The sequence below is a fragment of the Scatophagus argus genome, chromosome 7 (genome assembly GCF_020382885.2).
Source record: "Scatophagus argus isolate fScaArg1 chromosome 7, fScaArg1.pri, whole genome shotgun sequence".
NCBI lineage: Eukaryota > Metazoa > Chordata > Actinopteri > Scatophagidae > Scatophagus > Scatophagus argus.
Genome location: NC_058499.1, coordinates 4,429,960 through 4,453,472, shown reverse-complemented (window position 1 = coordinate 4,453,472; position 23,513 = coordinate 4,429,960). Strand labels below are relative to the sequence as shown.

The following is a 23,513-nucleotide window of genomic DNA, read 5'->3' as shown; positions in this document are numbered from 1 at the left end:
TTTCTATATTGCATAGTTAAATAGTTTGGTCTATACCTGCTCTAACCGGAAAGTGTCATGTGATAACTTTTGTTGTGAATTGGCTCTATATAAATAAACTGAATTGAAGTGAATAATGTGCTTTAATTCAATATAGTAACACATGCGAAATGCACAGAAAGCGAGGGAGAAACAGGAGGTCAGCAGGGTCCACAGTTCGTTTTCCCCTCAAGGTTTCCCTCATTTCCTGTCATATCTCCACTGCCAGCTAGCTGTTAACCATTTCCCCAAATGAATCCAACCATATCTCTGTACGTCTATATAGTATATTTGTACATACCCATCAGCAGGTGACAACCAGCATAAGCCCAATAAAGCTTGAAAATACATTACAAAAAGTGAAAAGCTGAGGTGAAAAACATAATGCAGGCATAACTGAGATTTTCCCAGCCTGTAGTGTGAGTGTCACTGCTTCGCTCCCTATCATGACAATGCTTCCATCATGTTGAAGTGTGCTTCGGCAAAGATACTTAGCCCCCATCTTGGCTTCCTTTTTGTCCCTGTCAGCAAAATCCCTCAACTGTGACGGGTCAAAGATGCTCTGTCTGTACAGTTGTGAAAGCATACGTCAGACAGTCATGTGCACTGTGGGCTGATTGACGTGACGCTGCCAGTCAAATGTGGTGAGACTCCACAACCTCAGCATCCTCTGATGTTCCTGTCCTACAAAGACAAAGCTTCTTCTCATGACTGAGCCCTCACTAAGTCTGAGCCAGGATGAGGTTAATGATGGTGGAGCGTCAATGTGACAGAAGCCTGTTTGATCTTAATCCTCGATGTGGAGCGCAGCATAATCCTGTAAACTCAAACCTCGTGAAAATGTGGTATAGCTGAGTGGGAACGCTACTCAAGAAATTCATCATAGAATTCGTGTACTTCTAACTGGTGATTATCAGTGAATTTTCACTTCTGTCTGACACACAAGAACACAATCAAGTTCCTTTTCTTTTCTTTCAAAAGCCTCCACCTGGAAACATGAGCGAGGATTCACACGCATTAACAAGATCATAAATAAAGAAGTGAAAATGATTGGGGATGGGGAGTGTGCACTCCTGTGGCGTCATTTCTTTGAAAGATTACGAGCATTACAGTAAAACAAAACTTCATTTTGAGGTTTGAAGTCCATACAGCTATTTTTTACTCAAAAGGTTCATAGGTTCACCAAACAGGTGCGTCACCATCAACTGGGTAGGCATGATAGGTTTTTAAGACTACAGTTAGATACAGCATATGGTCTTTTAAAATGTAGTTATCATCTTATATTTATTTAAATGCAACGAGTTTCTGTGTTATTCTGTCTTCAAGTGACATGTGGTTGTAAATGTAAAATGCAATTACATACAAACAGATAAGATAAAAAATATAAAATAAAAAAAATATGTGTGTATAAGCACATATTAACTCATAAATATAGTCTAACTGTGTCATGAAGAAAGCATAATTATATTATGATAGTCCTATAATCAACTCTTGAATAATACTTCACGAGTAATGATAGAAAACATATTAATATGACATCAAGTGATAATACTGCATGTCCCATTGGTGGATGGGGCCCTCCAGTGGTTAAAGTACTCGATGACAGGATTTGACTGATCGCTGGAAACTGATGGGATCCATAACCAGATTGTTTAAGAATGAGACCCGCTTTAACTTTAGATAACAAAAAAAAGAAAGAAAAAAACAGAAATCTGTTGATATGGTTGCCCTGTCACTTCAAGTGCACTCCAAGTTATCCTACCTACATTTTTAAACTCACAAATCCGATGATACCTTGTGCGTTATGAAAATATTTTCCATCCTAATGATATTTAGGTGATATCAATCCAGACTGCAAAAGCAGGAGGACCAGAAGGACGTGGATCTGCCCGCTGAAGCCACTCCTTGTGACTGTACCCTGAGTAACTGTTTTCTCTGAAGTAGGAAGTACGCTAAATCGCTGTTTGCTGAGCTGCATTCCGGGACTGTAGGACATCTTAAGTTCGACCAAAACCAAAGCTCAAATAGACTGATGCATAAGTTACGATAACAGATATGCGTAGATGTAGAAAATGTACAAGCTGAACTGGATCTAGATCTATGGTATTTTTTATTGCTGGTATTTTGTCCTACTACTTTTTGTGGAACAGTCGGAGCTTTGTAAGAGCCCCTGAACGCATCCCGAGCTCAATGCTGGTCAGTCAGCTCCTCTGTTGTAAACACTGACCAGACGGAGCTCAACTCCGGGCGGATCCAACCAGAACTTGGAGAGACTGCCAAAGGCACGATGGTGAGACAATTTAAAAAGTATATTAACTGCTTTATGTAACGTCCGTGTTGTGTTTCCTGAAGTCTTCCGCTTCACCGACCTCCAAACAGTGTTGCTTGAGTGACAAAACAAAAGAGTAACGTTTCAAGAAAATGAGCGCTCGTTGTGACTCATATTCAAGCTAACCGGAACACAGCTGGCTGCTTCTGTCGTTCCGGTTTTGTCGCTCGTGTATTATAAACACATGTGAAATGGAGTCACACGTACTTTTTCTGGTTAACTTTTTAAGTTTTACCTCAACATTTCAGGTGACATAAAAATCTATCCATCTGTGATAGATGGATAGATAGATTTGTATGTCACCTGAACTAACATTATATTTTCCGGTTTCTGTTTTAGCCTGTTGTTTGGTGTACGTTTTAAAGGCAGGTTTGAACTGTGTGTTTTCCAGCACTGAGAGGGCCTCATCACACTGTGGGTTCAAAAGGAGGGACTATAATCGCTTAAAAGTCGGGCAACAAGGTGAGTAAAAAGATGTTTAAATCCGTTGGTTAATGCTATCAGGCAGAATGTCCAGAAAGAGCTGATCAGTATGGGTTTTGCTTTGGTTAGTATCAATATCAGCCTCAGATACCTGATATTTTGTGCCAGGAGACAATAAACAGGCTATGAGTAAATGAGCAAATTAGATCTTTCTAACAGAGTCATATTACTGTCTAATACAATCTGTTGTAAGCTCCAAATAATCCATACAAGTTATGCTGTCCTAACATACTGTGCGTAGGTCCTCTCCTGCGTCCACAATGACCACCTTCGAGGACAGTGGCATGAACACCTTTGGCCCAGAGCTGCCCGCCATGTTTGATGGCGTGAAGCTGGCAGCAGTGGCGACTGTCCTCTACATCATCGTCCGCAGCCTGAACCTGAAGAGCCCCACGGCGCCGCCAGAGATCACCTGCCAGGACACGCCGCTCAGCCGCTACCTGTTCAAATGCTGCCCGATGTTGACCAAAGAGTGAGTGCTTCTTATTATCTGGTTATTATTCAACACATCACAGAACTCATAGTGTCAGGACGCGAGACGGAAGAGAGGAGATCACCGAACATACCTTGGAGAGTTTGCTCTCACTTTGTTTTTTCGGAGATACAACTTTTAGCTTTAGTTTTCCCAAACAGTCAGCAGAAGAGCCAAAAAACAGATGGAGAGCAATCAAAATAATAAAAAAAAATGGTAAAAACGTCCTTCACGTAAAAGGACTAATTAACAAACTTATTTTTAGAAAATTAATGAACAGTGTATACTAAACTAAAATACTAAACTTGTTTTTTTCCTGTTCTACCAGAGCTGTCATACCTGGGGTCTAATTTTCTAAAGGCAACAGGTGGCAAGTGGGTGTTATGCACTTATAAAATAGTTAGTCAGAGATTCCCATCTGTTAGTGGTTAATGTAGCCTTTGGTTGCCAGTCTCACGCATTTTATCTCAAGTGACATCATTCGAGGCAATTTATCAGATAACCACAATTCATTATGCAGCTTTTTTTTTTTAGTTCTCACCAAATTCTACTTCTGTGTAAAATCGATGGAGTTCCCCTTTGAGTTTCTGCTGTGCACTTGCAAAGCATTTATCTTGAACATTGTGTTTACAGTGGGAGCGTCTGTCCACATTTGATCAGCTAAGGCTACTGCTTAAACTCGGGCATGAATGAGCAGCTCGTTGACTCGCTGCACCCTGTGAACTTGGGACTCTATCATTTGAGGCCGTATATCATTTTAAAATGATGTTAAATGTCGTTGGATTGAGACCTGCTTATATGTGACACATTTACAAGTACATGGGAGTACTCGAGTTACATGATTTGATGATATGAAAATGTCATCCTTAAATAAGCAGTCATCTGCAGCCCAGAGTTCAAATCCAACTGAGCTGGCTGGGCTGGCGACTCCCTGCCAGTGCCTGTAGATTTGTGGTTCACCTCCTATACTTAGAGTGGTATGTGTGTCTGTGCCTGTCTGTAATGGGATAATCTTTGCTAAGTCTGTGCTGAAACATCGTCAGGGTAGTGATTACAACTGTAATGTAATATGGAGCTCGTCGTCCTCTTCAGATACATTCCTCCCTTGCTGTGGGGCAAGAGTGGCCACATTCAGACGGTCCTGTATGGCAAGATGGGACGTGTCAGCACTCCAACGCCCTGCGGGGTCCGCAAGTTCCTCCCAATGCAGGACGGGGCCACGGCGACCTTTGACCTCTTTGAAGCACTTGGAGACCACAGCACAGGAGGTGAGATACAACGCTTTTTTGATGGAGAAACTGTTGTTTCGTTAAGCTGTTTTTGCTCCCGAGTTTAATATGCTTGTGTGGATTGTGACTACATGACTACATGAGACCCAAGTAACAACCAGCTCATACTACAGTATGCACATGCAGGTGGACCACTAATGAACTCCCTCGAGCGAAAACACCATGCATTTTAGCAGCCAATTAAATCAACATACAAAGACACACACATGACATCCATTGTATGCCCACACATGACTCCACTATGTTTGTGCACATGTTCCCTGCTCTGTGTGTGTGTGTGTGTGTGTCAGATGACATTACCATGGTAATCTGCCCTGGGATCGGTAACCATAGCGAGAAGAACTACATTCGGACCTTTGTGGATCACTCCCAGCGGCAGGGTTACCGCTGTGCCGTCCTGAACCACCTGGGAGCCCTACCCAACGTGGAGCTCACGTCGCCTCGCATGTTCACCTACGGTAACAAGAGAAACATCACATAGTAGCCAGTGGCTTTACAGGTGTGAGTGCAAGTCACAGGCCAAACCTTAGTGGGGAAGTTGCTTTTCTTTGTTGGCTCATTAAAGAGAACTAAAATTAGGGGAAGCAAAGCAAAATGAAACAAACCAAAGCTTTGAGCCCTGATGAAAATGCAGTCATATGTGCAACATAGAAATACTATAAGAAAAGCTCACTGTATGACTTTTAGAGAGTTGTAAGTGCAGAAGATCTTTATTTGGCCATCTAATCTAATGTCACACTCCAGTGTTTGTCACCACCACACAGTTGTAAAAGTGTCTCTTTGACTCAGGTTGTACCTGGGAGTATGCCGCCATGGTGGGCCACATCAAACGAGCTTTTCCCCAGACGCTGCTGGTGGTGGTGGGCTTCAGTCTGGGAGGAAACATCGTCTGCAAGTTCCTGGGTGAGAACAGATCAAACCAGGACCGAGTGCTCTGCTGTGTCAGCGTCTGTCAGGGTTACAGCGCTCTCAGGTTGGTAGAACGAAGGGCAAACAAAAGAACAGAACCAGGACAGGATATGACTGACAATGTTACTCTGCATGTGTCTGTGTGTGTGTGTGTGTGTGTGTAGGGCCCAGGAAACATTCCTCCAGTGGGATCAGTGCCGGAGGCTCTACAACTTTGTGTTGGCAGACAACATGAAGAAGCTCGTCCTGTCGCACAGGTACAATAACAGCCTCTGCAGCTACAGATTAACAGTGACAGTTTTGTTAATCCTTTCATACCTTCAACGGATTTCTGCAGCAACAGTACATCAAGATCAACATGCATAGGAGGCAAAATTTTATTCCTGGATGCTGAAAATTAGGCCAATAATTTAACACGATTTGGAGTTTCTGCATGATAAAGTCTGTGACCTTGTCTGATGGGTGTAACAGAGATTTATCTTCCTGTTGTGACTCTTCTAAAAAGCCTCCCTTGTTCTGTCCCACAGGAGAAGTCTGCTTAGCATGGCCTCCAGCAACATTTTTGATGCAGACCTGGGCAGACTGTACGCAGCCACGTCTCTGATGCAGATCGATGACAGCATCATGAGGTGAAGTTTTGGTGGAGCGGCTGCTTTAAACTCAGCAGCTCGTACCAGTGTCTCTTACTGATGATGGTATCACATGATTTGTACTGCAGGAAATTCCACGGCTACTGCTCGCTGAAGGAGTACTACGAGAAGGAGAGCTGCGTGCACTACATCCACAACGTGAGTGACCAGTGTGTAGATGTTGGTACAGAAAAGTTGAATACATACGACGTTAAGTTTGGTTTACTCTGATATACAGCGATCAGTACTGTATACTGATTCATAATGCTAATACTGCTTTTACTTCTGCTATGCCTTTAGCTATTAGTGTCTCTACTACTTCTACTGCTTTTGCTGCTGCCAGTACTATCATAGTACTACATCATTCACTAGTAGGACCTCTCTGCTACTTTTTTACTATTAGACCAACTTCTTTTCTGTAACAGCTATCAGGATGCTAAGATTAATATTGCACCTGTTTTTCTTGCTAAAACTACTGCTTGTACGATTACAAATACTTTTAGAATATGCTTACTATTACTAGAATAACTACAGCTCTCATATCCCGTCTCTCAACCAGACACCATGTGTTAACTTATGTGCTTAAAGTCACAGGAATAGTTTGACATTTTGGGAAAAATGGCTTATTGGCTCTCTCTTTGGCAGTTGGATGAGAAGATTGATATCAGTCTCACGTTTTTACGTCAGCTATGGAGGCTATTAGCTTAGCTTAGCATAAAGACTAGAAGCAAGGGGTAAAAGAGCTAGCCTGGCTCTGTCCAAAGCTCAAAACACTACACACCAACCTCTAATGCTCACAAATTAACATAGCTTGTTTTAGAGGAAGTTACACGAATGTATGCCTGTAAACCTCAATGCCTCTGTATTTCCCTTAAGACCACAAATCGTCATCTAGCATGAACCTTGATGCTAAGCTAAGCTATTCGCCTGGCAGCTCGAGATCAGCGCTGAAAGCCCAGACATGAGAGTGGTATCCTTCTTCTTATCTAAGTCTTGGAAGAAGTAAACGTAGATCCCAAAATATCATGCTGTTGTTTCGTGTGCAGGTCACAGTTCCTCTCCTCCTGGTAAACTCCTCAGACGACCCACTAATTCATCAGTCACTGCTGGCTATTCCACGCACACTCACAGGTTTGTATCAGCAGACATCAGTGGTAGATGATTAGAAGTATGTTGCACTGATTATGATGTAGTAGCAGCGTTCAACAGTTAACAATAATATCAAAGGTTTCATGTGTTTTGTCCAAATGTATCTAAAGTAGGACTGCCATATGCGCACACGGTACATTTTCAGTATTAGTGACTGCAGTGGAAATAAAATCAAATCCTGATGTGGTTTGGCATTTAAAATTACAAATAATGATGCAGTTAATCCTCACAACTTAGTCATCTTTGTTGGTACATAAAAACCAACATGTTTCAGTAGAAAAGACTTCATCGGGTTCTCACGATTATGATGAGGAGGTTAAGTTACTTTCAAAACTGCCTCAATGGACCCATTGCAAAATAGCTCGCACGCTGAAGCCACAATAAAATAATAATTCCCATACTTATATAATGAAACATAATCACTCACGCCTCATAAAATCAGTCCTGATAACGTGTGTGAGTGTGAAGGGTCAGCTAAACTGTTGCATTCACGGCTCATGTGTTGTTTGTTTTGAATGTTTTGCGTGTTTCCCAGAGAACGACGCCTTGCAGCAGTAAAACGTTGTCCCAACATGGACACAAACTGAAACCCGGTGTCCTCCCTGCACTGGAGCTTGAGTCTTAAGTGTTGATAAAGTCTTGTCGCAGCTATCGACTCAACGCCAGCCAGCACAGACAGTCTTGTTGAATTTTTCAGGGCCATGTGATCCGCCTGCGCTGTTAGATTATATATAGAGAGCAGTGTGTGTGTGTGTGTGTGTGTGTGTGTGTGTGTGTCTTGCCTCAGCGGGTCACATGCACTCACCCCTGTGTGTGCAAATCAGTGTGTGTAACGACTTACACCTTGACAAGTGAAACTCTAAACTCATCCTCTACCTCAAGGAAACATGAGCACACAGGATTACAGTTTTTTCTTTGAATTCTTCTGAGAACCAGATTTTCCAAGTAATGTTTTGTTGACGACGTTTCGGGGGGAAAATGTGATGACAGTCCTCTGAGTTCGAGAGTCCGTGCTGATTTGAGTGCCTACTAGAGGAACCCCAAATCTCTTGTTGAATCAGAGCATGTGCGTGTGTGTGTGCGCGTGCATCTACAAACACACACTTCAGCTGTTTGTGTGTTTGTGGGTGCAGGCCCACATAAACAGGAGACAGTGTGCAGGTGGTGTTGAGTAACAGAAAGAGAAAGCAGCAGGCGGAAACCGAATGTCGGCGCCGCTGAGCTCACAGTGTGTCGCAGCCACATTTTAACGATACCTTCCACAAAACGGGACGGGTTAACAGTTTACCTTCACGCTGACCTGATCAGGAGTGTAACTACTCTGGTCTTACAAGAGTCCGCCTTCACATTTAATCTTCTTTTGAGTGTAATGGAACACGGTGAAATCTAGAAGACAAAGAAAAATATTTCGAGCACAAATATCATAAACAGAAAGGAAACAAATATGCGATTCCTTCATCCCTGTGAGCTTTTTCCTAAACTTCCAGGTCGTACGGTCATGTGACTTTAAATAAAAACTGTCCGGTCATGAAAAAAGCAACACAATATTTGGTTTAACTGACTTTACAGAAAACAGTATGTATTATAATTGCATTTTTTTAAAAATCCTTCTCGACAATCACAAACCAGCACTGAAAATCTCTTCCTGTGATGGGGACAAACGGTGTCCCTTCTAGCCGCTGAACTGAAACTTATCTGAGCTGATGTCATGTTTGGATCTGGTGTTTGTTTTGTGTTATCAACAGTTTATGTGGCTGTCAACGGCTGTTTGAAAGGACGAACGGGCTCGCGCTAAATTAAGTTTTAGCCACATTTCACTAGTGAATACTGCCAAGTGAAAAAGACTCCTTCTCCTTGTATTTGTAGAAAAGATGCCCAATGTAATGTTTGCCCTGACCCAACACGGGGGCCACCTGGGCTTCTTTGAGGGAGCAGTGCTGTTCCCTCAGCCCCTCACCTGGATGGACAAGGTCATAGTCGAGTACACCGACGCCATCTGCCACTGGGAGAAGGACCGGCCGGCGTGTCGGAGGAGCGGCCACCAGGACGTGAATTCTTACCAGCAGAGCACAGGGCCAACACTCAGTGGGTAACACACGTGGAGGTCCGGAAACAAAACAGGAGACCAAATCTACAAAAACACACATGCACACACTCAGCCTTCTGAACCTATGGCCTTATGGTTTACTAAGTAATCCTGGGAAATGTAGGAATTGATTAAAAAAGGATGAGTGGAAGCAGGTGCACTAATTAGTTCTAACTTGAAACCCACGTACGATAATAAGAATACTGGAAGATGTAATCTGATCCCATAGTGCATTGTTGCCTCACCTCTCATTTAACCTCCAGTCTAACACAACGTCAGCCTTTGCTGGTTGAGTCTGGACAGCAGGATGACTTCTGACCTGCTGCGTGTGGAAGGAAAAGTTTCTGTGTCAGTTACTAATGAAAACCTTCCTACACTCTGTTGAAAGGTTTATTTGTAAAAAGCAGACCAGATCAGTTTTTATTTATTTTCCTAAACTAATTTTCTTGTGCACTCCAGAGAATATCAGCTTTGTTGTTTTTGACATCTCAAAATGATTTGGCATGTTTTTACAGACTCTGGTGTTGGTTTGCTCCTTTAAAGAACGAAATTTTTCTGTTTTTGCAAATGAGCTCTTCAGATATTATCAAGTCAGCTTGCATGCAAATTAATCTGGTATACGTAATTATACCACTTTCATTTCAAGTATACCTGATGGCATATATTCATCCTATTTGGAAGCATATTTTTAATTTTAATTCAGAATTCGTTAGGTTGATGACCTTATATCACAGTGAATCTGCGACAGGTTTGGTTCGTGACTGAGGTACCTCTGATGAAAACGTGCTTCTAATTTACTTAATTGGATACAAGCAGATCTTTTGTTTCCACAAAAATATGTTTGAAGTGTTTGAACACCCAGTTTGGTTTATTTTTATTCAGTGAGGCATCATTTCACTCATTTTGACACCACACTGCCCTTTTTTTCTCTTTGTGGACCGTCAGCCTTCGTTGTTACTCGTCAGAGTTAGGAAAACGCAGACGTACAGACATGCTCATTTTGTGATGCTTTTCTAACAGTCTTTTCTGTGTCGTTGAATGGAAATGCAAGTTCATTTCATACAAACTGCTCCAGGTCAGCTTGTCCTGTCCCACAATGCCTTCCTGTGGTTTAATTTTCCTAAATGCTGCTCTCATTATCACCACAGAAAAGGTCCTTTTAGACTTTTAAACTGCAGGAAACAAGATGCTGAAGGGGCGTTCAGGACAGAGCCGGGTCAAACTGTGTTTACAAAGACTTTCTACAGAAAGCAGAGAAGATTGTGCACGTGGGAGACAAACAGTAAGAATTAAATTATGCACTTACCAAACAAATGGACCAAAGCACGTTTCACCTAAAAAAAGACACATGGACATCTCATGTTGGACATTAGTTTGAGGAATTCTGGGATTTGTTTTTAAGCTGCTTATTGCTGCATACTGGACGGGTGGAGTTTAACAATTAAATACAGTGAACAGAGGAGTTAACTGTTGAAACAAAGCACAGAAGACAGGGAAACCACTACGCTAAAGTTTCTTTGTTTTGTCTCATCTCACAATCCAGCATATTTCCATGAGAATACATGAGGTGTCGATGAAAGTCTCAAACATTGATAACAGGTGAAGTTTCTGTTTTCATCCTGTCAGACACTGTAAAGGCACTGGGCTCCACCCAAGTCCATGCTTGTCTTATTAATCAACGTTTCAACCGTCATATTTAATGCAACTTAAATTCTCTATCTGCCCTTTAAAACACGACTACATCTGTATGTGTGTCTGCAGGTGCGATATGTCCTGACTGTTAATGTTCTGCTTGCACTTTACTGTCTTTACAGTTACTGTTGTTCTGTATGGCAGCATATAGATGTAAACATTTATAATCTAACCATATTGTGCTCTGTTCTGATGTGGTGAACAGCCATGACTGATGAGTCATACTTGAACTAACAGATTAATAAAGTTTTTTCACATCGATCTTCTGTTTTTTTGTCTGTTTATTTTTTTTCCCCATTCTGGGTTTTCCTTTTCCAGCCATGCAATCAGTCCACCACTTACATCCATACTGAATTATCTCAGCAACTAACGGGTGGGTTGCTGTGAAATTTTGTACTGACATCCAGAGGATGAATCCTGCTGAGGCCGATGTGACGCTTTGAGTGATATGTTTCAACAACTGCTGACTAGGCTGCAATTAAATTTATCACACGTTTTCATGTTCGTCTCGGGGTGAACTGCAACACCACTGATTATCGTTTAACTTTTCAACCAGAGCCATCATCAGGTCAACAGACTGAGTTTCTAAATTTTATGGTACTAAGTACTTTTGACCAAATACAAAACCAATAACATTCAACTGTAAAATGCCGACACAATAAATGGCTGTTGGCCCTCAGTCTGGTTTACATTTGGAAATTGATGCAAAGACTACAACTTCTATTTATATACAATTTATTGTACATTTATTGACATTCTTATTGGTGCACCAGGTAGCACAGGGCAAAACTTGATAATACTCATGTTGATGAACAACCAAAAAAGAAATAAGAGATAATTAGTGTCGAGTCTGCCTCGTTTCTGTTTAGCTGTGCTTTCTTAGGACCTTTGGAGAAAACTTCTCACACACTCGTGACTTTCATTCATAACGTTTTCTCCACAGCCTGTGGATTTTGACATGTTTAATGGCTCTTCACGTGGTTGGCGCAAAGGGAGGAAGGAAGTTCAGTCGAACAGCTTGGCTGCTGTGGCCTTGCCATCGTACTTGGGAGCTTTTCCATCAAACTCAGCGGGGAGGATGTCGGCGTCAAACTCCTTGTAATAGTTCTCCAGCTCGTCTCCGTGGACGAACACCTACAGCAAGAACAGCAGCTGTTAGAGGCGTTTAAGACTGTGGGAATTTTCATCTTGAGAGGCAAGTGAGAAAAAAACCCATCTGGTGATTTTTTGGGGGGGGGGGTTTAGGATATTATGGCTCACGTGAAATGTTTTAAACCAGCAAATTATTCAAACAGAACACAAAAGTTTTGTAATTGTGTCTAACTCACTCTCTCTAGCAGCTTGCTCTTCATGAGTGGTTTGACCACATTGTAGGTGGTGGTGAAGTACCAGGGCTGGTGGATGAAGTGCACAGCTTTAAAACGGGCAGGAAACGAGTCCTGGTGGAAAAGAAAAAAAAAAGTCAGATAGTTTGGTCGTCACAGTAAAACCTTTGCTGGAGGGGAATCTTGCAGAAAGTAGAATAAATATTGAGACTGAATATCCATGAATATTTCTTTTTCTGCTGCTAAACATTTTTCACAGCGAGGATCAACCAAACTTTTGTTCACTGAGGAGCTCTTCCTGATGCAGTTAGGAGTTAAATGGCTTGCTGAACAGAGGAACATTTTCTCTCACTTTTCCTCAGTTTAAACACATCTGATTTCAAACGTGCAAAATGCATTCAGACGTGAGGAATAATAAGAAATAATCAACACCTTGTCCTGTGAGGATTACTGTAAGAATCCATCGTATCTGTCAGGGGTTACAGTGTATAAATTCTTCACTCATCAGTCCTCCTGCAGAAACACAAGCTTAGATTTTCCCACCTGCAACATGTCCACCATCTTCTTGAGCTCGGTGGGTTTGATTCCTGACGCCTGCTGCATGGTGAAGCCCTTGAAGTTTTCAATGATGCAGAACCCGTTGATCTGCGTCTCGTCGTTCTCCAGCAGCTTCTCCAGGATCACGCAGTAGGCACGCAGGATCTGAACGCATGTTTATTGGCTGTTTATCGTATTGTTTGTGGTAAATATGCTTTTCCAAGTGCATGGTGGGATACCCGGGATCGCTCCACTTACCTCATCAAAGGTGATCTCCTCATAGTCCCAGTTCTCGATGTTGAAAAGCAGAACAACACGGCCGTACTTGTCTCTGCTCGGCAGGATGCCGGGGTAGCCGGCCTCGATGGTGCTGCGAACGGCCTCTGGGGTCAGATTCTCAAACAGCTCGGGGTAATCCTTCCTGAAACGCACGTAGCCTGGGTGGAAACGGACACACAGATTCTCAGGTCACACCGAGCTGTAATGTTGGCAGGTCATGTCATCTCTTGACTAAATGATAGAAGCCACGGAGTCATGGCTCCAGTTCCAAAGAAGGTGAGATGCTGTGTAAAACGTCAATAAAACAGCATCCCAACTTTTTTGGAATCGGGGTTGTAGTCAGGGTTGCCAACCTGCCACTTCAAACCTTTCACCTTGCTGACATACCCCTCATAAGGTCGTAGGCTCGGGGCACGTCGTACTTCCTGGCGCGGATGAAACGAACCAGCAAACTGTCTGGTTTCTCCCCGAACGTATCCTGCACCCCCTTGGCCAGGTCGTCACCTCCATCTGCCTTCTCCTTCATCGTTCCTCGCAGCTCCTTGACAGCCGCCACCCGCTTCTCATCAGTCTCGTTCAGCTCGTCCTTGGCCTGTAGGGGGAGCCAAACCGGACAGTTAGCTCGCGCGTTGCAGCGCTTTGGTTTCATGCAGTTTAGTGACATGCTGTCAAAAAGTAAATGAACCATTGTTGTGATCACATGAGGAAAAGTGTCTACTGATGTCGCACAATAAACTTGTTTCTTCTCCTTAATTTCTCACATCTGGTTTACCTTCTGCTTGGTGTGGTCTGGCAGGCTGGGACAGGGTCCAAACACTGGCCCGTGGTCCTTGACGGTGAGACGCTCCAGCTTGGCCCTGAGAGCCTGCTCCTCCTCCGACACCATGCGGTAAGTTCCACTCTGAAAAGAGGGGGTCAGTACTGATGAGAGAGCAGATACGTTTACGTGCTGCTGTTACTGTAACACTGCATCGCAGCAGGCGTTTTGACCTTTTCGATAGCTTGCCGTCTCTGCTCTCCACGAGCCGAAACCTTTCAGCAGGCAGTCACGCCTGAATAGATAATTTCCACAGTGGACAGTTTATCACAGCAGGAAAAGCACAGGTGTTATTAATAACATGAATAATGGATGCGTCCCATTTAGCTGTTAGTGCCAGGCCCCTGGTATTCTGGACACTCACACCCATCATTCATGCTGTTAGCTACACCCGCGTCTGTCTGCCGTGATGAAGGCCGATTAATGACCTTTGGATAAAAACTAAATATTTTACAGCATAATTCCCTCACAGGACGTCGGTTGTGCTTGTGTGTGAGGTTTAAAACGTTCCACGTGCCTGTCGGCCGGCGCTGCGGGAACAAACTCAATGGGCCCCAGTGTTTGATTAATCTGCCTCACATGAGTGCAGTAAAGCCTGTAAACACACGGTGAGGACTGATCGTAGACCTGAAGTGGGGATCAGAGATTAGCAGCTGAGGCTACTGTAGCTGCTGACGGCGTCCCTAACAATGGGCTTTGGTCGAGAGAAATGTTGAGCTGCGGCCGAGTCCACGCCACACGAAGATGAATAGCTATTTGTCTTGGCCTTTCCTCCTTCCGCCTCCCTCATTACACCTCACACATCCGAGCGAAATCTTGGCGCTGATTAGCAAAATGAGTTCAACACGGTTTTAAGTGAGTAAAAGTGCAAGTACTTACAACCACAGCCATATCTCCTGCTCTTTATGTCAGCTTCGTGATGTCTGGAAGAAAACCAAAGGAAGTCTGTGATTCACATGAATCGCAATAAAAAAAAAAAGGACAAACAATTGACACTCTGTGCTCCACATTAATCCCCTTCATCCCACCCTCTCTGCTATCACAGGGAACCTTGATTCTGCTATATTTAGCACTTGTCCATTCCTGGATGGTTTAGCAGGAGATTTAAGGTCAAGAGTCTTCTGCTTTCATAGCCAACGGGCTCACATTTGTTGTTAAGCTTTAAACACTTCAGTATTGGGCTGATAAATTCTGTGTAGTCACAAACGTGCTTGTATAACTCATAAAAACCCACTTAAAGCATACAACAACTTTGACATTCCCGTAAATCTTCCATGAATCAGATTTAAGACGGATCTCCATGAGTCTCGCAGCACATCAAGGGTCCTCTTGTTCTAACACTAATCGATTGATCGGTCGACAAATTTTATCGATAATCCAATAATAATTTCTCAAGTACCAATACAAGACACAATCTGCTCATTTGTTAGGATGAGTGACAGTAAATTTGGTTTATTTGGGTTTCAGTCAGTCCCTCAAAACAAAAGATTTGAACACTTTGAAGACGTCGCCCAGCAAACTGTGATGGACACTAAACACACACATTTTATAGATCAAATCATCAATAGAGGAAATTGATGATTTCCTACTGCACCTACTGAGGAAGACCAACAACAGTCTTCACTTAATTACATTTAATTAATTTAGTTAATTTTGAGCTACCTGATAAGAGAACATTAGTTAAAATCACTGCTCCATTCACAGCTGAACTCCAGCAGGGCCCTGCTGCACAGCTTGAAAGTTTCACAACATCCGAGGAGGAAAAGAGCGTGAAGTGGCACATCGGCAGAGGACGCCGAGTCTTACCTGATGTGAAGTTGCCGGCGAGGAGTCGCAGGAGTCTGCGTGGAGCGACGTGGACGGGACCTGTGTTTTGTAGTGTTGGGATTAGTGGCGTCACACCAGATTACATCCAACAGATTTCTCTTTCTTTTCAATCAGCATAAAAGTGGCAGAGGGAGGGAGGAAGGTGGGGGGTGGTGGGGTTGTTTGGCCAGTGATGGAGGTGCTCCTGTGATGGAAAGGCAGGGCCAGTGCGCCCTGTGGATGATGTAATGCTGAGCAGACACGCAACAGGCGGTTTAAGCGGGTGGAGGGATTTGACTGCATTCCAGGGAGACTTGGAGGAAGTGAAAAGTGACCATTGTGGATGCGGATTCCCGGTTTGATTTGCGCAACGTGATCGCACGCGGGTGAGAGGAGAACGGGGTCACATGGTCAGAGACGTGAAGGAGACTTCGGTCCGCTGTCTGACGCTGTGGACCAGCGGCAGAATCATCTCTTAGGTTCATTAATTAGTGTGTAGTCTTTTTAAGTGAAGCCAGTTTCTTCACTGTGCAAACAGTGCGGGGTCAGTGTGAGCACAGCGACACGTCACGATGTGCACACGTAAACAATGCACGAGGTCTATCAGCTGACTGTGCTTAAAGGTGTTCTGCATCGAGAACATTTTAGTTTTGCTGACTTGCACGTATTTCGGACTGCAGCTGCCATCACATTTGTCCATATGCAACATGAAAATGCTTAAATTCATCCTGCATTCCGGCGATTACTAAACTGTCTGATCATCTGTCTGAAATCAATTAATTGTTCCCTTATTTTTAAAAAATCTGTATTTGCTTCTTTTATTTGTTTTATATTGTTATTATGCGACAAAACCAGCAATCTGAGGATATGCAAGTTGTTTGAAAGTTTGAACCAGACTAATTATTAATTTAAAAAAAAATAAATAATCAAAGCGATAATTCAAAGCAAAAAGAACACAAGAGCAGCAAAGGGAAACGACGGCAGAAAAATCAGCTATTTGCCAAATGACTGAATACTGCAGGAAAAGCATCCAGTGACCAACTGTCTGCTCTGGATGTCTCACAAATCCCAAAAAACAACTAGAAATCAAGCAAAAATGAAAACTGATGACAAATAACAACAGAAATGAAATCCAGAAAGCCACACACACACACGCACACACACAAGCCCACGAGGATTTGGATTTAGGCTGAGGTGCCTTCATAGCAGTGAACATGGACCCTGAAGTACCCACAATTCAGTGCGATCAGATTAGTTCACATCTCAACAACACAGAACATAACGGCAGCCTGCATGTGTCAGAAGCGGGAAGGTTTGAGTCATGTGATGAACGACAGGATGCTCTCATCGCTGTACCTGCTGTGTTGGAGTGAAAATGATTTGAAGATTTCTCTGTTTTATCAATAACTGAACACTACAGGCCTGTCAGGAGAAAAGAAAAGTTTTCAAAAACAGATTTTTACACTTACGGGGCTGCACAGGAAGTGAGCTGTTCATTTCTGTTCTGCTGCTTCATCCATCCTGTCACAGTTCAAATGTGGTACTTAAAAGATGAAACGTTAGCACCATGTTAAAACACACACACACACGATATTATCCTGTAAATAATCTTGTGTAAATCGTTTGTTTATCGGCATATGAAGTCATTTTTATTCACAAGGCCCAGAGGAACAAACCACGAAGCCTCAGCGGGCTTTTCATTATGCACGACAGCCTCTGTCTTGAATTAGGAAAAACTTCCACAAAGCTGAAAGAAACTACAAGAAAGAAGCCTCAGAGGAGCCCACAGGAGGAAGTAAGACATAAATCTTTCTTTTTGTACAGCTATGGCCACAGACTCTCTTTCTACCTCCCTGCACTGTAACTATGGTGTCATCCACTTTCCAAATTTGTCATTTACTTTGTGTACTTTCAGAAGTCTGTGGTGGCGATTTGTGATGTCTTTCTTCTGCGTGACCCCGGCAGCACTAACGTCACCAGCACACGTTTTCCTCCTGATGCAGCGATGAAGGAGCAGGCAGCCGACTCGTAATCCACTCAATCGGGCCTGATCTGCTCAATAAAGCGATTTGGGGAACAAAATTAGATGGATTTGGGCAAACAATGCACCTCTCTGTTTTCTCCCTGCAGCCTGAGCTGTGGGCTCGAGTTCAGGCGGAGGGGCTCCACCTGCAGCTCGCTGTGCTGCATGCAGACTAAATGGCGGTTAAATCACACGCCAACAAGCTCTGGTGTCACACTCGCGTACCGACCGCGTAAAGCTGTGCCGCATTTCAGTTCAGTGACACCACGCTGGGATTTAACTGGGAATGCTGGGAGAAGAAAAAACAGGCATAAGCTTGAAAAGTGAGCCCTGGTGCTTACATCTTCTCACTGTGCACTTTTCTTTTGGGGTCAGGATGACTTCACACCCTGATCCAGTGTTTGTGACAGACCTGCTGGTCTGAGTGATCCTGAAAACATTTCCCAACACTAACAGAGCCCTGGTTTTCACCCGTTAATGCTACTGGTGCCAACAATGCTGCTGTTAATGCTGACCTGGAACAGGATAAAGTAGGATGACCGTGACGCCATAGTTTGTTTGTTTGTTTTTTCTCTGCAGTTAGTGTGACCCTCAAACTAATGATCCAAGCACACGTAAAACCATGGATTCATACATTACATATAATATGGCAAACTTTTTAACAGGTCCACCAGACAGCAAGTAGAAAGTGTTTTGGGTTTTTGTGTGAATGAAGCTCACAGCCAATCAAGATTTCCTGTCTTGACAGGTACATCACATGAGGTTTCTCCAACTGTGAACATCAGAAAACTCAAGTTAAACCAGAGCACAAGACTTAAAAGAGGCACAACGAGCGTTTTCAGTCACTGAAAGAAAAGCCAGCGTTACATTTTAACATGATGCCATTTTATTAAGGCATTTAAGAGCAGCTTCCGATGAGAGGTAACAAAATGCCAACACACCACAAGTGTTACAATAGAAAACATTAAGGCCAAACACAAATGGAGGAAACTGCAGTCCCAACATGGTGCCCCGAGTTTAGATTTAAAATGTGTTTCTATCTGCCTCACACACAGGAACATTTTAAAATGCTGTGACATATTCCAGCCACCATTTTCAGCTTTCATGCTTTCTCATTAAAACAAACTCAACTGAAAAACAGTTAAGTCAAAAACAGCTGTATCTGTGGCCTACGATTAGGTTCGCACCATTTCAAGAGCTAAATTCTACCTTTCAAGTAAGAGAACTTCAAACTCTGCATTTTATAAGTTAATGATCCCAAATTTAAGAGCATCTCACTACAAACAAAACCAAGTTGGTCATAACTTGTGATTCTGCAGGCAAACATCTGGTATCACAGCATAGAACCCCCCCCCGCATGCTGTTAGGAACTCCAACTATGTTTAAAAGCAATAAGTTAACAAGTGTTTTCATTCAAGAAACACATTAATTTTACCTAAAGTGACACAGTACATCGTGGGGGATGTGCTACGAAGCAAGCTGGACACAGTCCGGCTTCCTCTGGCCCAACAACACCTGAAACCTCAGCCAGTGCCAGCCACTGCAGAGCTCTTAAACATGAAACTTGATGCAGCATATTCAGGGGAAATTTATTTTACCGACTCACTATGTGTTCTATTAGCTGCAATACGTGGCTGCACATGACAACCAAGCATCAAAACATCGTCCACAGTGGCGTGTGTTCGCTGTGCCTTCATTATTCTTTTCATGTCTAAAGTTCAGCATAGGGAAAAAATTTTTCTCTGCCTCACCGGCTGAATCCACGTAGGTTCCAGTGGGGTGGAGGCTGAATGCAGTCGCTGATCTCGCTTCGTAGCGCATCCCTCTTCTCATTTCTTGTCACACTTCCCCAAAAATGCATTTATTTCTCACATTACTTTTCACCTGATAAACTGTCAAGATGTTTTTTTTCAGTCACACGATTTATAGTTAAGTGAAGCTCACATCACTGGCTGTCAGACATGACATCGTCTGGCCAGTACTCGTCCTGCATGTAGTGGTTTGAGGCGGCGAAGCTCGGCTCCTGTGGAGCGTCGTCGTCCCTCAGCTTGATCTGCAGCTCCTGCTCCCACTCGCCCTCCACCAGCTTGTAGAGGTCGAGGGCGGCCCGAGCGTCCTCCACCGAGCAGTGGCCTCTCCGCCCCACCTGAGCACAGAAACACACACAACAAATCAAACTGCAGACTATCAACTATGATGCAGTTATGTGTTTATCATGAAAGGAAAATGATGAACTGTTTGTGATGACCAGGTCTCCCAAATTTTCGGGTGGGGCGCTGCCCACGGCACCCGGGAGGAGAGGTGAGACATCCTGGAAGGGGGCTGGTCAAGTCAGAGCAAAATGAAACGGATGAGACGGGACTCGAACGAGCAGAGACTGAAGTGTCCACATGTTTACAGTCAAGCACAGAACGCTGGACTCCGGCGGCGCGAGGGGAAGCAAACTCTGTTTACGTCAGTGATGCTTGGTGCTTAAACGCCGTCAAAGTGGGCTGCGTTTCCCCGATGTTGCACTTTTATCGTGAAGACGTCGACCATATTGTCACCATCCTGTTGCTGCCATATACATTTGAGACACAAATTTAAAAACTGCACTAATAATTTGCTGGCTGTATATGTAAATATGTATCAAAGTAAATGAGTGTACTGCTGTACTTCCAATCCTATTCTATTCCGAACTGAATTATTGATGTATATGTTCTTTGTATGTACCATAGAGGAGACCACAAACTTTAGTTTGGGTATGTAATCCAGTGTTGTACATGGAAGAATAAACTATCTTGAACTTTGAAAACACTCAGTAAAAACATATCAGCCAATTCTTTGGTAGTACTTTCAAACATGAACAGTGTAGAGTATTTCACAGTTGAAAAATAAATGCGTCAGCGCTCTCTGCTGGGCAAACACCATCATGGCACTTTCTAAATTACTTCACATGCGTTTAGTTCTTCAGTGCTGCAATTATATTTCACGAATCAGTAGCCAGACAATATCAGTCAAGACCTGTTTACGTCACGGGTCTCTCTGGAGCATCAACTCCCTGACAGCCAGCACACAGCCTGAACCCGTTTAAGTGCTGGTGAGAATAAGAAATTTACCAGCAGATCGACAGAACCACAAATGAGCTTGTGACGAATATCAAGCGTCTCAGTAGAATCATTTTCTCACAAACTTCAAGTTGGTAACAAAGTAAATCTTAATGTTTGGTAAAGACCATCTCAAAAATGTGCATTAAATATCATATGTCAGACAATGTGGAGAGAGGTAAATTTAACATCTACGTCGAACAAAACTCTCCTTAATTGTTAGCAGAGAAAAAAAAAATTTTTAAAAATCACACATTCACTATAAATGAAGTCTGAAAATGATTCTGAAACTTGAGAGGCCTCACCTGTATCCTCCTGTTCAGCAACTTGCTCGCCAAGATTTTGAGGGAGGGGCAGCGTTTGGGGGTGAAACCGGCCAATCGGCTGAGGAGAATCGTCGAGCTCGTGTCCCTGACCATATGATCTGGATGGTGCATGTCCAACGCCTCAAAGTCGTTGTAGACGGAGTGGCCGACGACCACTTTGCCCTCGAGTATACTGAGGATCTACAGGAGAGAAACCATGCAGATTTGAACATGAGAAATTTATCCTTGCAGCCTACATTGACTTATTAATCATACACTTAACATAATCCAGGCCTCACCTCCTCCCTGGCCTGAGTGAAGGGTGTGGCATTGTGCAGGTGATGCCTCTGAATGCCACTCCAGCGAGTCCTGTAGTCTGTGACGGGCTGACACGGTCGGACATATTTATCATACAATGTGTTGCCATGATAGTCCAGGATGCTGCAGCGCGCCAGCTCGCTACAGCGCCCACCAGGCCCCGTCCCCACCATCTCACAGTCCAAAGCCACCACCGTGGTGGAGCACCAGCCGAGGCACGGTGAACTCCGACCGCTGGCCGGAGGACTCGCCTCTGAGGAGAAACCACTGTCCACCTCCCAACTGTCTCTCAGGACTGTGACCAAACTGCGGTTGTTAGACACCTCAGACACAGAGAGCCCAGGTTTAGGTATGTCTTCGGAGTTGAGAGTGCTTTGACGTTCCCGGTTTGCATCACTCGATTTAGATTTTTTAACCAGTTTATTTGTTCCCAGCGGGCCGTTGTGATTGTCCGTTATTTTCCTCTTAGTAGTGGTGATGATCATCTTTTGCTGACATTTCTTCTTGGTTTGTGCATCCTCCATGGCCCGAAGCATCGTGGCCTTTTTGCACAAACACCGGTACTTGTTGAAAAGCCCCCACGAGGAGGTTTTACCCCGTTCTGACTGTTCTGCCATCACCAACTAGTGAAATTGGCCTTGCAGTCGCAGTCATTTCTGAGGAAATAAATGATACAAAACACAGTGATTATCGCCATCAAAGAAATTCAGGCGACCATAACAAATAAAAGGTTTCATTTTTTAACATCTTGGCATTTGCTCTGAAAAAAGGCAGCACTGTCACCGTGAAGGCCTTACCTCACTGTGCGTGTGTATACATGCAATGTGTGGGCAGCACACACGCAAGTACAAGACTGAATAGAACTGACTGACTCTGACGTTAAGCACAATCTAAAGAAACGTTTTTATACATTTAATTTTACAGCTCACATTACATTTAAGAGACGTGGCCATGCAGAAACATCACAGAGTTTAAGGCGCAGGTGACTGACAGCGACAGGCGGTATGACATGTCTTGACTGGCTGCTAAATTTAAGAGGCAAACTTAAGAAAATTCGCTGTTATTTAATTAAGTTAAAATTGGAAACCTCAGACACAGGATATTCATCGTAAGATTAAGGATGGGAAAATGCCGTTCTGTCTTGTCAATATCAGCAAACGCCATGCAAAATTCCAGCAGTTAAATCTCAGTTATTATATGACAACAAAACACTACCAAAACTGCGCTGAAAGTACGCTGAAAACTAGTTTGAACACGGGTCGTGTCCTGTGGTTTAATTTAACATGCGTAGCTCACACATACAGCTGTACCAGTAAAAAAGATGGACATATTTGTTCACATCCTCTTCGAGCAGGATGCCGGAGTGATGGGCAGTGAAATTACTTACAAAAACATGCTTGGTGAGTTGTAATACGTCATGTCATGTTTCCTGTAGTACTTAACGTTAACTTGGTGGCTGGACATGACCAAATGTAACTGCCACATATCTCTATGGAGTCCGGCGTTCCGTTGACATTAAGCTAGCTTGTAAAGCTGGACGATTTGACACAAAAGACTTTCATTCATCGAAGAAAAATATCACGGTAGATACAAGCTAGGCTATTAAGTTGTTGATATAAAAGACAAAAGAAAAAATGTAACATAAAAAATGAGATAATTTCTGACTTACCGTCTGATGTAGCTCCAGATCCAAGGGCTGCACGTGCACAATCTGAACATGTCCGGACACGAGCCCTCTACTCACCGTCTGATTGGCTCCTTCTCTTCTTCGTTTGTTGTCTGAGAGGAAGCGGACAAATGCCTGCACTGTCGCCCACTACTGGTAGGAATGCTTTATTGCCACAAATAATTATGCTTCACAATTACATAAGTCACCTTTGACTTCAAACTGCTTAAGTTTCTTTAAAAAATCAGTTTTTATTCCCACGTCATCCAACTTACATGATGAATACTAAAAGATA

General features: G+C 43.3%; 3 protein-coding genes across 4 annotated transcripts; 1 reads left to right on the top strand and 2 right to left on the bottom strand.

The window, feature by feature from the left end:
- The first annotated feature begins 2,064 nt into the window (after positions 1-2,064).
- On the top strand, positions 2,065-11,317 carry LOC124062168 (monoacylglycerol lipase ABHD2-like). The gene is made up of 11 exons (XM_046394731.1): positions 2,065-2,308; positions 2,739-2,809; positions 3,072-3,302; positions 4,395-4,570; positions 4,882-5,049; positions 5,381-5,564; positions 5,665-5,757; positions 6,028-6,129; positions 6,219-6,288; positions 7,176-7,260; positions 9,145-11,317. The coding sequence occupies exons 3-11, from the start codon at positions 3,091-3,093 to the stop codon at positions 9,369-9,371; spliced, it is 1,317 nt and encodes a 438-aa protein (XP_046250687.1). The 5' UTR covers positions 2,065-2,308; positions 2,739-2,809; positions 3,072-3,090; the 3' UTR covers positions 9,372-11,317.
- A 458-nt stretch (positions 11,318-11,775) lies between these two features.
- On the bottom strand, positions 11,776-18,582 carry rlbp1b (retinaldehyde binding protein 1b). Its single transcript, XM_046394003.1, has 8 exons — positions 15,821-18,582; positions 14,894-14,937; positions 13,970-14,098; positions 13,585-13,789; positions 13,177-13,355; positions 12,925-13,083; positions 12,385-12,495; positions 11,776-12,190 (listed from the first exon to the last, which is right to left on the bottom strand). The coding sequence occupies exons 2-8, from the start codon at positions 14,903-14,905 to the stop codon at positions 12,062-12,064; spliced, it is 924 nt and encodes a 307-aa protein (XP_046249959.1). The 5' UTR covers positions 14,906-14,937; positions 15,821-18,582; the 3' UTR covers positions 11,776-12,061.
- A 124-nt stretch (positions 18,583-18,706) lies between these two features.
- Positions 18,707-23,368, bottom strand: isg20 (interferon stimulated exonuclease gene). Of its 2 annotated transcripts, none has more exons than XM_046394001.1 (4): positions 23,222-23,368; positions 21,534-22,208; positions 21,235-21,435; positions 18,707-19,989 (listed from the first exon to the last, which is right to left on the bottom strand). In XM_046394001.1, the coding sequence occupies exons 2-4, from the start codon at positions 22,167-22,169 to the stop codon at positions 19,789-19,791; spliced, it is 1,038 nt and encodes a 345-aa protein (XP_046249957.1). In that variant the 5' UTR covers positions 22,170-22,208; positions 23,222-23,368; the 3' UTR covers positions 18,707-19,788. The 2 variants fall into 2 exon arrangements, with proteins under 2 accessions (XP_046249957.1, XP_046249958.1); XM_046394002.1 differs by lacking the exon at positions 23,222-23,368 and adding an exon at positions 22,940-23,182.
- Positions 23,369-23,513: the final 145 nt, after the last annotated feature.

Bases quoted from the DNA above. Each gene is read 5' to 3' on its own strand.
- isg20 (XM_046394001.1), bottom strand. From the start codon at position 22,169: ATGGCAGAACAGTCAGAACGGGGTAAAACCTCCTCGTGGGGGCTTTTC. The intron at 21,436-21,533 runs GTGAGGCCTGGA...TCTCTCCTGTAG, and splicing joins TCACTCAGGCCAGGGAGGAG to ATCCTCAGTATACTCGAGGG. The intron at 19,990-21,234 runs GTGAGGCCTCTC...TTCTGTGCTCAG, and splicing joins TGCTGAACAGGAGGATACAG to GTGGGGCGGAGAGGCCACTG.
- rlbp1b (XM_046394003.1), bottom strand. The intron at 13,790-13,969 runs GTAAACCAGATG...CTCCCCCTACAG, and splicing joins CAGACCACACCAAGCAGAAG to GCCAAGGACGAGCTGAACGA. The intron at 12,191-12,384 runs GTGAGTTAGACA...TTCTTGCTGTAG, and splicing joins AGAGCAAGCTGCTAGAGAGA to GTGTTCGTCCACGGAGACGA.
- LOC124062168 (XM_046394731.1), top strand. From the start codon at position 3,091: ATGACCACCTTCGAGGACAGTGGCATGAACACCTTTGGCCCAGAGCTG. The intron at 5,565-5,664 runs GTTGGTAGAACG...GTGTGTGTGTAG, and splicing joins CAGGGTTACAGCGCTCTCAG to GGCCCAGGAAACATTCCTCC. The intron at 7,261-9,144 runs GTTTGTATCAGC...TTGTATTTGTAG, and splicing joins TATTCCACGCACACTCACAG to AAAAGATGCCCAATGTAATG.